We start from the raw sequence: 18,134 nt of genomic DNA, 5'->3' as shown, positions 1-18,134 counted from the left end.
TCTCTGAAGAGAAGGCTCATGTAGGATTTTATCAATGTGTATATGTGCCTGATAAGTGTGAATAAAGAAAGCTGAGCCAGACTCCTTGCAGTGCTATCCAGTGGTAGAACAGGAGGGAGTAGATGTAAATATATTATATTGATAAACCTTTTTTACTGTGAGGGGTCAAACACTGGAAGTTTCAGAGAGAGTCTCCATCTGTGGGGAAGTTTAAAACCAAACTTGGCTCAGGCCTGAGCAATCTGCTGTAATTTGTAACCCTGCTTTAGGCTTGTTATCTCCAGAGGTCCTTTCCAACCTGAAGTATTCTGTGAATATTGTGGATAAGGTCAGCAGATAAAAGAGTTGGGAGCTTTTTTTCTGTGAATGAATTGCTATTTGGAGAATATTCTATTGCCAGAGATAAAATACGGCTCTTGTGAGTTGTTCTGAAAGTCCTTTCTGCTTAGATTTTAATTTTTGTCTTACAAAATCTTCTGAAGTTACAATGTTTATTTCTTACAACCTAATTCTTTTGTTAGAAACAACCTCACCTATAAATCAGTGCAGTAACAGCATTTTTATCAGCTTGCTTCACTTGACAAGTAAATGCATTTTTATAGTACTTAAAATCCAATCCTGAATGTAAAGGTCTGTTGAAGTGATTTTGATTCATAGAATCATTAAGATTGGAAAATCCCACTGAGATTGAGTCCAACATTAACCTCACACCACCACCACGTGTAAAGCTAAACCATGCTGCAAGTACAAATCCTCATTTTTTTGAACACTTCTGGGGTTGGTGATTCTACCAGTTTCTTGGGCAGCCTGTTCCAATGCCTGCATCTGCAGCTTCCCAGCCACTTTTCCCCAGCCTGCAGCACTGCATGGGATTGTTGTGACCCACAGGCAGGAATCTGCACTTGGTGTTGTTGAACCTCATACATTTAGCTTTGGCACATCAATCCAGCAAACTTATCATACTCAATTCTGAATCAGTTGCTAGGCAGAAGTTTAGGAAGAAGTTCATCAAGAAAACTGGAGTTTTGTTCTCTTGGTTAAGACAATTGTATCCATATGATTTCTAACAGAGGTAAAATGTAGTGTGAACTGGCATGCATCTCTTACTGCCTGGTTACTGAATATGCAGAAAGTGATTATTCTGTTCTCTGGAATATTCAATTCAGGGTAATACATAAATGTACAACCAGAGTTCAACAATTGCCTTGAGGTGTTGATTTTATTGTCATTAAGTATCAGTGAAGAGCAAGCATCATCTTTCTCTTTCCTAGATTTGCTGGTGAGTGTTTGCTCAAGGTCAATTGAAATCAGTTGTGTTTTCCAAGAAGGGAGTGCATATTGCCTCTTGAATGGTTCCAGTATATGTTGGGGAATTAAAAGTCAGTGATGGTGTTGAGAATTACAGATTAAAAAAGGAAGAATAAAAGAGGCGTCTGGAAAGAGAGGCAGTGGTTGGCGCCAGGGAAGAAACAAAGTAAGCACTGGGTGTGGGATGGGAAGAACAGCTTCCTAGGGGAAGGAGAAAGAATAGGTGAAGTAGAGTGCTTTTTTTGTTTGTTTCCTTTCTCAAAAAAAGCTAAAGGTGTGTAATTTTGAGTCAAATTAGAAACCCTAGTTTGAGTGTCTCATTTCAGGTAAATAGTGGCAAGGAACTGAGAATTTAAGTGAGATTCAGACATTGGTTTTCTGGACATCTCTTTCAGATTCTTGAACAAATCCTGCTTGAGCAGACCCCTCTGCAGGCATTAAGGATTTAAATATAATTATTGTTTGAATAACATTCCAAAAATTCTGCTTTGAAGCTTTGTTATGCATCTCTTCATTCAAATCACTTAATGTTTTCAATCTTGTTTACTTTCTACAGCTGTTAACACAATAGGACAAAAGCTTCCAAGGAATGACTATTGATGTTTGAGGGAACCTAGTTCCTAATTGCAGAACAATTGCTGTGATGTCATGTGCAGATTTTATGTGGTGTTCACAAACAGCTGGTTGCAAACAAATAGATTGCAAAAAATGCCTGTAAAGGTTTTGTTCTACTTGTAAAGCTGCTGTCTGCACTCTCAAAAGCTTTTGGGATGTAGCTGTGTGTGAATACTCCTGTTTCAAGAGAATTTCCATAGCATGAAATCAACTTTGTCAACAAAAAAAGTGCTTTTGCCCATGTGATTTTTATCATTTGAGCACAGCTCTAAAAATGTAGTTATATAGGATGAAAACAGAAGTGGCTCTCAACTATGCATTTGTATACCAAGATTTGGCATCACTTTAAATAAGCTATACCAGCAAAAGCGGTTCTTGCCAGATTATTGATGTGTAGCATAAAAGTTAAGCTAATATAAAACTTTCCTCTAAAAGAAAATGTCTCCAGTGAATAGAATTATTCTAGTAACAATAGAAATGCACATTTACTTAAAGATGGCATTTCTTACTGTGAAATGTCAAAGTATATTTCTGTTTTCTAATTGTGAAATTGGTAACCAGAGATAAAAACTAAATGTCAGCAATATAAAGGCATGGTACTTTTAGACTTCTAAGGGTGTTTCTAGATATGTTTTTTTTAATAAAATAAATGTATGTAATTATATTATTCTCAAAAATAATCATCAAAGGCTGATGATTAAAAATTCTGCTTTTGTTTTCCAGAAACCAGCAAACATTCTGGTAATGGGTGAAGGTCCTGAAAGAGGAAGAGTCAAAATAGGTAAACTTTTTGAGAAAATTTTAATTGTGTAGCTAAGAGATTACTATAATAAAAAAATGCATCTCCTGTGTAAGATAGAAACAGATCTTTAGTATTCTTTGAGTGTATGTATCTACCACCTCTAGTTCAATTTTAAATCTCATTTACTGACTTTACAGACATAAGAAATTCCAAATATATTATTAGGCTTTTCTAAACTTGCCAAGGGTATTAGATGAGATGTAAAAGCATCTGTGTGAAACAAAAAAGTAATAAGCACAGAGAACAGTGGTGATGACCAGGGTTCTTTTGACTTCTGCTATGATTAGTTAGCATTGTTACTTATAAACTGTTTGTTTTCTTATTTTTATTTTTATATAAACAAAATTACTGCATATGTTTGTAGAGATCCAAAGGTTTGCTATGCAAAAGTTATTTGGTGAGTAACATATGTAGCTGTGGTGGTCTTTATCCAAAACCTAATTCCCTTCTCAGTTTTAGTGATGTGGATATTACATGTGGCAATATTGAAGTTTGTGTGAAAGAGAAGTTTCAGATTTGAATTGGGTTTAAAATGTGTGGGCTTGACAATACAGCAAATTTTGTGCTTTTGCATTCAGTATTTCTTACTGTTACTTACCAGGCTCATTCTAAGGAGAATTTTTGAGTTCCAAAGGATGAATGCTTAGTTTTAAAATACACCTCTGTAACAGTGAATGCTCACTGACTCTGGAGCTCATTCCTCCAAATCATATAGGAGGCATGCCTTGAAAAATAGTGCAAAAACAATCTACACTGCAGTCATTTTAATTTTTCACTTTGGGTAAATATAAGCAGTCACAAGGACTCACAGTTTTGTAAGCATGTATAAAAATAAAGGAGAAAATGTACATTAGAGACCTACTACTGTTGACTTCAGTTAACCAAGTTTCTGTTACAGTTTAAAAAAAAATGTGTTATATAAAGTTTTACAATACCATGATCAAAACACATCAGATGTTATCCTTTCTAGTTTTAGGAATGAACTAAAGGGAATTTAGCCTTAGAAAAATTTGGTCCAGTATTGTTGTAAGTAGTTTTTGTTTTGTTAGGAACTTTGATTTGTAATTTTTAATGTTTTTGAGCTGTTGTTGTAATTGTTTTTGACAATACTCTTGAATTTTGATTTATTTGTATTAGAATTTAAACAATCTCATTTTTTCTCCCCATTCCCCAGCTGATATGGGTTTTGCAAGACTGTTTAACTCACCTTTGAAGCCATTGGCAGACTTGGATCCTGTTGTGGTGACATTCTGGTACAGAGCTCCAGAGCTGTTACTTGGGGCCAGACATTACACAAAGGCCATTGGTGAGTTGTCCTGTAAGAAAGATGTTTGCCTGCAAGTTCTGTAAGGACAGTAGCCCTATAATAGAGACAATGATCAGCTGGCTAGCTAGTTTTAAGGTTTTGTCACTGAAGTAGTTGTAGATGATCCCATCCATAAAGAATTAATCAAGATTAAAACTTTTTGAGGACCGTGCTTTTATATTTCAATATAACCTAGAAATTTTAAATATCTAGTTTGTTTTTAAAGCAAGAATATCCTTTGACTTGGTTTATATGTTTTCTTAATATTGACTTAGAAATCTTGTAATGTTGTATAACTTTGAAAGGGAAAGAGCTGTGGCATTCTTGAAGGGTGTTACATGTCCAGATGCTTCTATGAAATGTGTCTTGATAAGCAGAAGGCTGGACTCCTGTGCTGTGCATAATCTGCAAATCATTTCCTCCTGGTGACTTACAAAGCTCCACGTTCAGGAAATGCTGGTAGCCAGGTTCTTTTCTGCCCTAGTAAGTTCCAGGAGCACAATCAGCCACGGTGCCCAGATGTTTGGAGAATTAAAGCACTGAGGTGCATGGGAGGCAAGGTTGGCTTATATATTGAACTGCAAAGGAAACAGTGACCCTTTGTTAATAGTGTTAAATCATTCCTGTGAGTACACAGGTGGCTTTCTTGGCAGGCATTTTTCTTTTGCAGAAGTTTTTGGAGATGCTCTGTGGGCCTTTGTTCAGAGAGTTTAAAATACTGTGTTGTACTGGCATCTCAGTTTGAGTGTTCTCTTGGGTGGACCAGCACTTTTAAGGCTCACAATCGCTGTTAAGGCTCACAATCACTGTTTTTTTAAAAATAACTCCTGTTTATTCAGCTACCATATACAGCAAAAGGTTTGGAGAATGAATGAACTGACATCTGACTTTTTGATGTAGACTTGCACTTCCCATTTCTTTATTGCTTTCCATTTCCATTTGGAATTCTCCAGTGCAGGAATTTATTTGTGTACTCTAGGAGAACTCTGCAGCAAAAGCTGAAGTATCAGAACTGAGGAAAATCGGATCCATTTCAAAACAAAAAACCTGGTCCAAAGAAAAGTAATAACTGCAGACAGATTCAGTCAGGTCAGAAGGGACCCTGGGAGGATTCTTGTTCATTCTCCTGTTCAAAGCAATGCCCTATGAATTCTGCCTGGTCTGTTGATGGGTTTGTCCAGCTACATCTTGAAAACCTCTAAGAACAAAGATTTCACACCCTCTCTGGTTAACCTGTTCCACTGCAAAATCATCCTCATAGCAAAGAAATTTTTTTTATACTTAGTTACAACTTTTTGTTTTGGTTTATGCTAATAATCTCTCACTCTCCTGTTGTATGCCATTGTCAGAGCCTAGCTCCATCATCATGGTCATCTCTATGTAGGTTCTGGTGGGGCTGCTCTTAGATTCCTCTTCAATCTGAACAAGCCCATGTCCCTCATTATCCTCTCCTGGAGAAGGTTCTCCAGCTTCTAACCATGCTGGGTACCTCTGCTTCTTGCCTTTGTTACTCCACTGTTTCATGGTTTTTACAGCCAAGGCTGCCATTGATTATCATATCCCCAACCAGGTTCTTCTTCTTCCTCAGCAGCAGATCTGAGGGATGAAACATACATTTACCCCCAAGTCCACCAGAAATCTTTTCAGCATCCTTGAAGTGACCCTGTTTATGTACTGTTTGTTCTCCATGATGCCCCATGGTCTGTTTACCTCCTCCCCCAGCTCCTTTTGCTGGTGTCTCAGTGCCCCAACCAGAGTGTCTCTCCCAGTGTGAGGCCAGTGTCACCTTGCAGACTGACTCCTGCATGGCAGCACTCTCCCTCTGGAGCTCTACCTCACCTGAGACAGAGGAATCCAAGGTCATCTGCTCCAGTGGGAGCTGGGGATGGAGCCTTGTAATGCCCCTGTTTCCTGCATGCCTCTGGCACAATGTCAGTACCCAGGACATCCCTCTGGCTGTCCTGAGCAGCCAAGACCCCTGCCAGGGGGCTCGGAGACCCTGGCACAGAGCCCAAAATGACTGTGGCTTTGATTATGACCCATGGAGCAAGCTACCAACCTTGGATGAAGATCTGCAGGCCACGACAGTTAAGTAGAATAATACTGAATTTATCATGGGGTGAAAAAGTAGATTTTGGGGTTTTTTAGAATGGGGCTTCAGGGGGCAAGATGGAGGGATCTGGGCATGTCCAGCCTTTCTTTTTCTTCTTCTTGGCCTCCATCTTCTGCTGTAATGTTGGCAGTTTTAGATTGGTTTAGAGTAGAAGCTCGCTAACATAGGTGATAGGTATTGGAAAGTAATTGTAAACATTGTATAGGTAGTTTTTAGTATAAAGACATAACACCACCCCAGGGGCAGGCAGAATGCCTGGACTGTCTTAATGAGTGGACCTCAGCTGGACAGGAGAATATATTTTATAGATAAGGGAAAATAAACAACCTTGAGACTGAGAACTGAAGAGCTCTGATTCCTTCTTCAAGCGCCGGGCTGGGAAAAGAGACTTTCTAACATTTCTCGGGGTCACTGTGACCAGCGAGATAACCTGAGACAGCACAGTCCCATGGTGACAGGAGCAGACTCTTAGGGCCTGCTTGGCCTCTCCCACTATGCAGACTGGGCTGCTAACTACTAAGTCTGTGTTTGCTGGAGTGTTTTAAAGAAAATACCAAGAGGATTGCCTCCAACACCTGCAAATTAGGTGCTTAAATTGCCCTATGTTCATAGTGGAAAACACTGATGTGAATGGACCAGATTACTGAGTGACCTGTGTGTGTGGTACAGGGAAGTTACCTCTGCTGACAGCTACCTGCCTTTGATAGATGGCATATTGTTTGGAGATTTGGGTGAGTGATATGTAGCACTATCTCAGGGTATCTCTTTGAAGGGTGAATTAGTATAATGCTGTTGTTTGTTTAATTATGTCATAAATAATTTGGTTCTTGCCCCGAGGGATCTCTAGTCTAAAACACAGGCAAGAAGTTCCTACGAAACTTCAGGGGATGATGGTACTTTGGAAAAGAGATCTGGTTTTGCTAGTAGTTTATTATTTCTGAGGCTTTTATTTCTTGTATCACACCAGTGAGTCACCCAGGAGGGGTGGGAATGGTTACATAGTACCTGGCATGCAGCGTGAGTGCTGAGGGGACTCAAAACTGTTTGGGCAGCAAAATAAAAAATAAGGAAATGAAAACAAGGAGAGCTGCAAGTTGAGATTTGTAGGCTGACTGAAGGATTAGAGGAGTGTGTGATTGAAGAGAAGAGAAAAGCAAAAAGGTACATGGAGCTGATCTATGTGCAGCTTTAAGGCAAAGAAGTGAGTAAGAAAATGACAGTAGTGATGATGTTCATGCAGTTCATTGAGTCCAGACCTGTGTTTTGCTTCCAGCACTATGTGTACTTAAAAAAAGGCCATTTTCATGAGCTAAGCATGCTAGTGAGAGTTTAATTCAAATGCTAATGTTTTTGGCAAAAGATGCAACTCTTAAAACTTTCTCTTAAATCTCTGTGCAAGAAATACAATTTTTATATCTCTTAATATTATGCAATTCTCAGGAAGTCTAATGTGTTGCTTTTAGTAATAACTCAGAAATTAAGTAAGATTTAATTGCTCTGGAGTTGGAAACGACAATTTAGAAGAAAGATGATTAGATATAGCAAATTATGGGAAAAAAAGATTATTTAGTATAGCTACTTGTTTTCCATAGCTATTCTCCCGTGTCTAATACATAACTTTTATTGATTAGTAAATACAAATAAGATAAGGCTGAAAGCAGAATTTTCTCTTTCAGTTTTGTCATAGTGAGAAAGATTTTTGTTTGAATTTACTAGGAAATCATTGTCATCAGTTCTCTTCTGCAAGATTGTCCAAGAGTGATTCAGATGTTTGCTTAGGTTTTTACTGACTTTGTCTTGATTTTACTTTATTTTAAATGTATTTTTTGTATTCTACATGTAATACTCTCTTCCTTATTTTGGTTTCACATATATTTAATTATTAGCAGTGTATTCAAAATATCCTGGACACTATAGTGTCCAGTTTGATTTTATTCTTGTAATAAAGTCTTTAGGTGTGCTTGTTTGCATGTGAATAATTCTCATGCAAGATCAAAGACTGAAATTGGAATTTGACTTTTGACTTGTTCAGGATTTTTGTCTTTGATTTCTGGACCTGACCTTAGTTACATTGTATGGGTTTAACTTTGAGGGAAAATTAAAGTAAATACTTTAACTTAGAGGGAAAATTAAATAAATCTGTTTAGAAAGTGCTATATATTACACAAAACCATACATAAGCATATTTTATTATTTTAGGGGTGACTTGTAGTGATATTTGTCCTTTATTTAGTTTGTCTCTTCCTACCAATTAAATATTCTACTTTTAATTTATTTCCTTGCAGAACAGATAGTTGTTCATCCTATATATAACATCATGTTTTAAAGAGATCTAGGAATCAGGAAAATACTGTTGTTGAACAACAGAAATAGCTTTTGCTTTCTGCACGTTAAAAAGATAATAAAAAGCCCATGTTAGGGTTTCATGGAGAGGAATATTTCATTTCCTGAATTGTGAATGTTTGTAATGTAAGCCCTACTTGTTAATAAAAGCAATATTAATATTAAAAAGTAGATTTATTGAAATATTAAAAGTAAATTTATTAAAATTAATATTATTAATAAATAATTAAAATTAAAATTATTAATATAAGTATTACACGTGTAATACCTGGTACCATAGTTACAAGTAAGTAACTTACCAGATGAATGCAAATTGGGAAAATGGTGTTGTAGAAGCCAAAGTTCATTCTTTATTCCATTACTGCAATATGAATTTGTACTAAATTCACTATAGCCTGTGAAGGTTTTCTGCATTTTCTGCATCAAAATTCAAAACCAGAATATGTTTCTCTGTGTTCATCAGGTCTTCGTACTTTAGCAAAAATGTAAAACCTGCAAATAAAAGTAACTCGAACAAGCTTCAAGTGAAACCAAGTAGCTGCAAAAATGTAAATTGCTTGCGATCATGGAAACTTTAGTAAAATTACTGAACAACTAGAAAGTCCAGCACAACAGAAAATAGTTAAAAATACTCAAAATACTTTAAAAACAAGATTGAAGTAAGTGGCAAGGTGCAGTGCTCCTTTCATGTATGGGCAAAGACTTCTGCAGTTTAATTTTAAGGAAACTAAAGGAAATGACTGTGGTAAAATGAAGGAAAAGTTAAGCTGACTTTGAGCTTGAAAGGAGACATTAATCAGAGTGGATTTTTTCACTCTGGGAACATCAGATTAGAAAAGAATGTTTTAGTAGGTAAAGCAAATAGTAAGAACTCTTTCATCATACGTTTTTAGGAAAACATGTGGCAGTCTCCAATATGATTCATTCTGGGGCATCTTGTAGCATATCAAGGTAATAACATAATTATGACTTGTTTTTATCAAGCTGCAGCTTGTATAGTTATCAGTGCTATCAAACAAGCCTGTTATCTTAGCTCTCTTTACCACTTGCCTTAATTAAAGCAATAGCATGTTTGATAAATGTCATCAGATGACTTATAGTATTTTAGATGGTTTGGATTTTGTTGACAAAAGAATTCTTTAAAGTGATCATTCAGCCACCCATTAAGCAAGGCTAAAACACTGTCTTGAACAAAAAAAAAAAGGACGGGCTTGTTTATAGTGAAAAAAATAAATCTGGAAACCTGAGAAATCCCCATTTCTTAAGTACCTTTTTGCCCTTGTCTAAATTATAGGTCATCAAAAATGTCAGTAATGGCCCTGTGGTAACTGCGTTTACCAGCCCAAATGAGATTTATGTGTAGAGAAACTGTAATTCAAAGCCTGGGTAATGCACTGTCACCTCATTCTATTTCCAGAGTACCATGCAGTTATGGAAGCTGGAAATGTGTGAAAGGTATAAGCAGATACCAAAATGCCTTTGGAAGCAAATGTCACAGGAAAATATTTGGTGTATCAGAAGGAATGAATTTATAATGTATGCTGGGATCCATCAGTTTCAACAATACCATTTGACCTCATGCAGGAATAAAAGAGAGGGAAATATCTGGGGTGTATTATGTAGGATTTAGGATGGAAATATGTGCATATGTGTTCCATATTGCCTATGCAGTGAGTCCCACACATTCCGAGTGCATCAGATGTCCCTACTGTGCATGCACAGATTGTTGGCATGCTGGCCAGCCTGTGGGGCCTCTGGAAATCTTGGACTGATGCCTGAAGCTCTTTTGGTCTCATGTTCTGGGAGGGTTGGAAGGGAAAAAAAAAATAAGACCTATCTGGAAAATCTGGTAAACCAGAAATTACAGGTGGGATCAGCCAGAAGACTGAAAACTCTTCAGAAAAAAGGAAGGGGAAAGTTCCCCCCACCTGTCATCTGTGGAGCCATAGGAGCAGGGGACTGCTTTTAAGCATCCCTGAGAAATGATTAAGAAGAACAAATCCATAGTCAATCAGCATTTGATTGCTCCATAGGAATCCACATTCTTGTTTGTGAGAGCTTGTGTTTTGAGGAAGGGGTTGTGGAAAAACTAGAAAAGTAAAGTAAATTAGAGAGATTTACTTTTAGAGAAAATTAGAGAAAATATTCGTTTATGCGTGCTGAAAAGAAAATCTCGGGCTGCACCAAGAAGGAAGCCTTGTTCATGCCCTGGGAAATGTTATACAACATGAGGGGTAATTGGATTCAGATGATATTTTGTGGTAAACTTGTTTTGGCATGTGATAAACTTTCTTAATTTTGATTATCAAGGTTGTTCTTATGCTTTTTCTGAGAGGCAAAATATTTTATTATCAAGGATTAATTGTTGCTCTCTTTTCTAGTTATTACGGGTACTGGATGATTTACTGCTGTTTTTTCTCCTTGCTCTCCAAAAAAACAAAATATGTCTAAAACACTATACAAGCTTCTTCTTTTATTAAAAAATAGAAAGCATTTTCTACTACAATAATCTAAGAAATGTAAAGTTATATAAAGGATTATTAGATCACCTAATTAGAACATTTTAAAGCTATATTAGTATTTTGTGAAGCTTGGGATGAATGAATATCGTCTGCTGGACTGTTGCACACTTTAACACATTAACTGTTTTGGGCTCTAGTTCCTTCCTTCTTCTAACTCCTCTATTAATCTTACTTCTCAAATGTGTTAAGTCTGGAAATTAGCTGGTGGTCATTGTCAACTCTGAAGAGTCTGAGAGGTGTGTAGTAGTTAAACAGTCAAAAGAATGAGAATGGTGCTGTGGCTCTGACCTGTCTCTGCTGGTGTAAAACCAATGGATGTACTGTAATGTGGGCCAGACTAAGTTTCATTTCTTAGGACAGTAAGCTGGGTCTCAAAAGACTTGGCTTTAAATACTGATTCAGTCCCAAGGGTTGTATGTAGTTGGCCACATTTAATTCATTCCATCCCTAGTGTTGTTTCATTATCTATAAATGGTATTGTATTGTCCTGAAGATAAAGTAAGGATAATAGGGAACTCCAGTACAAGTATGCTGTAAATTGTTTTTGTTGACTCAATGAATGGATTATTTGTCTAAGAACCTGGAATGTCACCTAGCATCTGCAATTAACTTAAGAAATTTACACATTCTGGACATTAAAAACAAAAAGGAAAGAAAAGGAAAACAAAACCACTAAATCTTCAACACAACTACAACCTGCTAATTGTCCTGATTTGGATTGCTAGGTAAATTAACCTGTAAACTTCCACATGTTTACTACTTTTTCTATTCTCATTACTCTCTCCCCTACTTTTCTATTCTCATTACTCTCTCCCCTTGCAACACTTATGAAGGGACATACTGGATGGTTTTGCCATTTTGTTTAGTATTTTGACAGATCTGCTGCTGCATGATTATTACTGTGACTTCTGTGATAATTTGTATATGGCTTTTTTTAGAGCAGGAAAAATAATATAAAAATTCTCAGAAGGCAGAATATCCTCTATAACAGTAGCTTTAGTTAATAGCTTTAGCAATAGCTTTAGTCCTCTATAGCTTTGAGTTAAAACCCCACTTTTGAGCAAGAGGTGCCTTTAAAAATCTATCTACACTTAGTCCCATGTACATCAAGAGTCATCAATGATTTGTGGGCCAAAATGATTTGGGGGCCAAAAATCCTCCATACTGGTCATAGTTTTAGTTCCAGGTCTTTTTTCCTTCTAAGTGTTTTTCCCTGCAAGTATCAACTTTGTGTTCTTCCAGACTATTAATAACCATGGGGACTCACATGGGCAAGCTTTTTCTTCCCTAGGATCTCACTGACTTTGCCCTTTACCAGACAGATGAGCTTTGCCAGCTGCATGTTGATTCTCTAATCTTCCTGAGCAACATATGCCATTAACTCAGTTTAAAAAAAAATTAGCTTTTTTTTTTTTAAAGAAAGATTACTTAGGGAAGTAAGACAGTTTTTCTCATGAAAGTTGGTTCCATAAACATGTTACCCTCACTACACTGTGCAATAATGAGTAGCTTTTAATGTGCACTTTTTGCTACCAAATCTGAAGAGCTGGCTCCTAAAAGTTGATTTTGGCTGAAAACCAAGTACCTCCTATCCTAACAAGATGCATACTTCTGGTGCAGAGGAGTTGTTTTAGCTGATCCTTCAGTTTGATCATCAAGCATAATTACTTCAGCAATATCAACTGAAACTTTCAACATTACAGCACTGATTGAGTAGAATGACTGGTTTTCAGGACAGGTGTGATTGCTTCACAAGTTGACTTCTTGTCAATAACTGTGATTGACAGCAGAATAACCCTTCACACCAGTTTATTTCATGTATTATCCAATGGAGTTGCTTGTAATTACATTGGAGTTATTGTCAGTGCCTTACTAGAAATAGCTGTAAGGCTGAAAACCTTAGTAACAGACATGTTAAGATATTGTGAAGTAAAACATTCTGTTTGGAAGGACAGAGAAGCTTCTCCAGTGGTCTGGGAAGCAAGGTTTCTTCCTGTGCATTCCTCTCTGTTGACTGAAATAAAGTAGGCATCGAAAGCTTTGATAGCTTCTAGAAAAGACTGTCATGGCTTGTGAATTGAAACAGTCCAAGAAAGTATTCTTCAGAGATGTTCCTTGTTATAACTCCATCTACCAGACAGCATGGGTTTTGCTCACCTTATGTTAGCTCTGAAGGTGCTGACACATTGGATCTATTAAAAAGTTGAAGTAGTTAAAGACACAAGCCATGTGAGAGCATACAACAGATAACAAACTCGCTGCTCCTCTTTAGTTAGTGTGGAGTTAACCTGCCAAGAGTTCCAGTCTATGAAAAAGCTGGTTTATTAAAAACATTTTGCATTTAATTAGAAAAAAGTGTATTTCCCTTGCAAAGCATATGTACTACTTTTGTATTTGCTATTGTCAGTAATTTTTTCACATGATTTTATGAAATGCAGAGCTGTGCATATTTCCTGAAAAGTTTTGCAAATACTGTTTTACCTAACAGTGGCTAATCTTGCCTATTCTTTATTCTGTCATCATTATAGGAGGAAATAATAACAATTTCTGTATTAAACCTGCCTAATGCTTTGCAGTATAAGAGAGATTCATGACCTTTGCAATGAGTTTTCGTACTTCCTTTACTTGCTGCAGTTTGATACTTGGTAGTGGGAAGTAGACCTGAAGCTACAAAGCTGCCTTTTGTCACCCATTGCATTCCTCAGGCTTTTGAAGAGTTGTCACTGAAAGGCCATTTTTCTTTTTCCCTTGTTTCCACAAAGAGCTTGACAGCTTGCCAGGGTGTCTCTTGGACCCTCAGAGGTATAAGCATGGCTGTTACTGAAACAAGAGTAGCAGTGTGTTCTTTACTAAATCTTGGAGGTGCTGGAGTTGTCATAATGTTCCTCTGCCATCTCCATCTAAAGATTTAGGATTAGGGAAAAAAGCAAGACTGTAACACCCTTTCCGTGCCAGTACTAAGGGCTTGTCCCACTGACCCAATTCCTTGCCCTGAAATGACACCACCTGAAGCTGGAGCGACCCCAGGTTCTGGAGGAACTGAGAGGAGAAAGAAGATGGAACTGTCATTCTATTCTGCATTCATGCAGCCATCACTCTGTGCTCCTGAGGAAGTTAGCTGCTCTGCTGCTAGCTAATGTGGGAGCTCATCATGCAGCAGTAGTCTTGGAGACACGAGTGAGGAATTAAAGAGTTGCTGATGACAATGTGGTGTAGAGGATTCAGGGGTTGGGGGGAGAGAGGAGTCTTTGAGGAGACAGCCACTGAAAATCCTTGCAAAAGCAATATAATATTGGGATTTTTCTCAAGGTACTGATGCTGGCAAAAGTCAAATTCTTAGGCTCTGGAGTTACAGTTGTTGGTAAGATTTCAGCCTTGATGATTCCTGTCTTCAGGAATCTACACATTTTAAATACAAGGTTTCATATAGAACCATAAACCTGGAATTTCCAAATTCCAGGACGTGAAGTTCTGTAAACTAGGGTTTAAGTTCTTTTACAGGATTTTGCTGTTTGAAATAATATTTTGCTGTGTGAAAGGACTACTTAGGGCCTCTGGATTTGTTGCCACTCCCTGTATTAAATCTATTGTACCTGTGTTGTCAAGCTTAGCACAGTAATTTTAGTGTAATGTTGCAAGCTAGATAATGTATCTAATGCATAGCAGAAGGCTGAAATAATATAATTCAGGATCTTCATTTAATGATATACTGAGGAGTAGAAATTTAAATGGGAAAATAAAGTATTTTGATAACCTTGAATACTTTTGTCAAGAGAGAATGTTGAAAGCCTGGCCCATTAAAGCACTGCAGAAAATAACAATTGATTTAAGTGAACTCAGAATTTCAGTCAAGATGCTTTAAAATTTTTAGAGTTTTGTTAATTGAAATTAATTAAATTGCTAGTGCAAACATGAGAAGAAGGCAGCTTAGTTTAAAATGCTAGGATGGAGGCATAGAGGTAAAAAGAAAAGTAAGGATGGTGCATTTCATTATTAATTCAAGTTAGTATGGTTTTGCAGTAAAAAGTTTTAAATTATCTTGACATTACATCATGGCACAGATGATGCACTTTTGAAATAAAACATTGTTCTTAGATACATGGTTGGCTGGTTGTGAACATCCTCAGATTAGTGGGAGGTGTTTCTTCTGTCTGCAGCACAGTCATCTTTGTGGCTTTACAGTGTAAGTTATTCTTCAGTCAGGGTCTGTTAGATGCTGTTTGTTAAAAATTGGTCAACATTTCCTGACATCGAGTGAAAGCAAATTTCTGACCCTTAACCCACTGACACCATTTTTTGCTTCCCCTTGAAAAGCCTGTAACATGAAAATGTTTGACCCTATTTTCAGTTCTTCATAGAAGGTGTCAAATTTAAAAGGCTAGTAATCACTTCCTCAACCTTCTGTTTCGCTGAATAAAGTTTAAATGAAGCACATCCAAATTGGGACCTTAATGTATGAATGGGAAGGTCTTTCCCTTGTGTATATGTATGCTAACAGAACATATGTAACAGGCATGTTCTGTACACCTTACCAGACCAAAGAAATCCCTGTTTAAGGGTGTATTATTTCCTTAAATCTAATTTCTAATACTAAAACCAGCATAAAAATTGATAAACTATTTTTCTATCTAATTTCTAATATTAAAACCAGCATAAAAATTGATAAACTATCTCTGTGCTCCTAGACTCTTGTGTATAAAGATTCCAGGTAAGTCTAGAATGTGCTGTTGTGCTCAGCATGAGATAGAATTTTTTTTTTTTAATTAGGAGTTTTATCTTTTCACTAGACCAATTGATGGCTATTTGAAAAACTTAGACACGTTTGCCTGCACAGCCCCATTTTAAGTTTCCAGTCCTTTGGTGTGTTTGATGTCCTTGCCTTGACTGGAAAGTTTTAGAGGATCTTAAATAAATGCTGTAGCTCTTACAGATGTCCTGAAAAGCCCTGTTTGGGCTAAGGTCTTGCTAACTAGCTCATGGGTAGCCTTGTTGTTGCATTAGCCCTTGGCAGGTGCAGGGAAGCTGTATTCTGCTGTCTGTCCTTCTGCTCTTCACTGCCTTTACCAGCATTCACATGTGTCCAAGGGTGTAGACTTTGTGTTCAAATGTACAAAACAACAACAGGAAAAAAGCACTTTGGTTGAGTACTGATGCTATTATGCTGAACCTCATTAATGATGAATTCCTCAGATTGATTGCACCTAAATAGATGTTTTCCAAGTCTTTACTTGCTTTTTTTAAAGAGAATTTTATTAATTCTATGAGACTAAGAGACCATTTATTTATTTCTTTTCTTGAATATAGTTAAGAACTATGATGTATTTAGTCTTGGATTCTGTCCTATGTTCACTGAAGTTTTGCTTGATATGCATGGGAAAAGATGTTTCCTTTTATGAGTCAAGGCTATTGCTTAATAAATTGTCTTATTGTCTTAAGTGGTCATCCTATTCTTAAAGAATGTTTCCAAGATACTGGAACAAATACAGAAATGAGATTATTGTTCCATAGAAATTAAAGAATACATGAGCATTTGTCTGCTTAACAGCCCTATCATTGAAACAGCATCCCTTTGTTCTTGCTTCTTGGCTACAGTGCTAAAGTAGAGCAGGACATGCAGGATTTTCTCAGCTGACCTATAAAGCTATCAGAGTCCCAGATTTAAAAGTGGGACATAGACAGCCATACAAATATTTTTATAATCTATGCACACAGGCATTTATATAGGAAGTCTGTTTACCAATCACAAGTGTCCATCTATAAAAGGCTGGGATTTATTTCTTTTCATAAAATTATATAGTACTTTAGAAGTATTGCCATAGTGGAAGGATATTTCAGTGGAGAACAGGTTTGAATGGAACCTGAGGAAGTTGTGTGGTTAAGAGTCACTCCAACCCTCTTTCCAGAGCCAGGGAGCAAAATTGGCTTGCACTGGGATCCCGTGTAAACCTGAAGAAAGTGAGGACTTTGTAAGTCTTGGGGGTGGAGAACATCAGCAAAACAGCACAGCCCAAAAAGTAAAAACCTGCTACCATGGATCAGTCCTGAAGCCTAATGACAATGGAAGAGACTGTAGGAAACAGAACCATCTTTACAGGAATGCTTGTGTTACTCTGGTAAACTTATTAACATCCCCCCAAGACATCAGGATGGGAAAACATTTTCCATTTCCCAAGAAGGGAAAACATTTAGTACCCAGTCAACTCTGTAGGACTTTTGTGTCCCAGTTTTCGGTGGGTTTGGGACATAACAAATGGATACCTTCAGTAGTTTCAGCTTTGCCTCAGGAGCAGTGAGGCCACTCACTGTCTTGATCATTAGTAGAGGGGAGAGGAGAGAATTCATTGTTGGATAATTTTTTGCCACTTATTTTGGTGCTTCGTTTAAAAAAAAGTTTTCTTTATAAGGAAATTTTCACTTTAGTGCTAGAGGCAGATGATGTGCATTAGAATAAATAATACACTGTACTTGAAAAATATTACTTGTGTGTTTTAAGGTTTGCTCTGTCAGTGCCCACTACTGAGGAGTAGTAGATGTTACTTGGAATATATTTGAAATAGATCTAATAATCATTAATTTTTAAGGAAAACCTTAATAAATAGAAAACCTTAAATGATTAAAAGACCTAAACAAGGACTTTTTTCCCATAGTTAGACCTAAAATTTGTATTTGGTTGACTACTGTGAACAGTGTAGGAGGCAAATACCTTTTAAGATTGCTTGTATCTGTGAAGTGTTTAAACTTAGCAGAATTTATGAAGCATTCCTGCTAGAAAAAGTGCTACATGTGGTACATTATTATTACAAATTATGAATGTTTTTCAGAAGAAACAAACAAAAGGACTGGCTAATCTTGGCAGAAAATCTTTAACTATGAATGGTATCAATATATGCCAAGGGTGTGTTCCAGACCAGGTTTCATAAAAGTTCATGAAGAGAAGACCCTGACCTGCTTGAGCTACATGGCTGCAAGACCTTTTTAATATATTTAATGTTTTCTTGCAGAAATTAAAGCTTCAGGTTTTCTGTACCAAGTCTTTTGGGTTACTTTATATTAGTTCTTCAGAGATTAAGAATATCTGGCAGGAAACATAAAGGGTTGAACCCCAGCATATGAACTGCTAGAGAA

General features: G+C 37.0%; 1 protein-coding gene across 2 annotated transcripts in view; it reads left to right on the top strand.

Moving 5' to 3' along the window:
• Positions 1-18,134, top strand: part of CDK19 (cyclin dependent kinase 19) — a 123,441-nt gene that overhangs the window by 83,351 nt on the left and 21,956 nt on the right. For both annotated transcript variants that reach the window (XM_077175202.1, XM_054629160.2), the window contains 2 exons: positions 2,647-2,704; positions 3,900-4,031. In XM_077175202.1, the coding sequence (XP_077031317.1) occupies positions 2,647-2,704; positions 3,900-4,031 (190 nt within the window). The remainder of the gene's footprint in view (positions 1-2,646; positions 2,705-3,899; positions 4,032-18,134) is intronic.

Source organism: Agelaius phoeniceus, chromosome 3 (genome assembly GCF_051311805.1).
Source record: "Agelaius phoeniceus isolate bAgePho1 chromosome 3, bAgePho1.hap1, whole genome shotgun sequence".
Taxonomy (NCBI): Eukaryota; Metazoa; Chordata; class Aves; order Passeriformes; family Icteridae; genus Agelaius; species Agelaius phoeniceus.
Note: the sequence above shows the minus strand (reverse complement) of the source record. Positions and strands in the feature narration are given on the sequence as shown.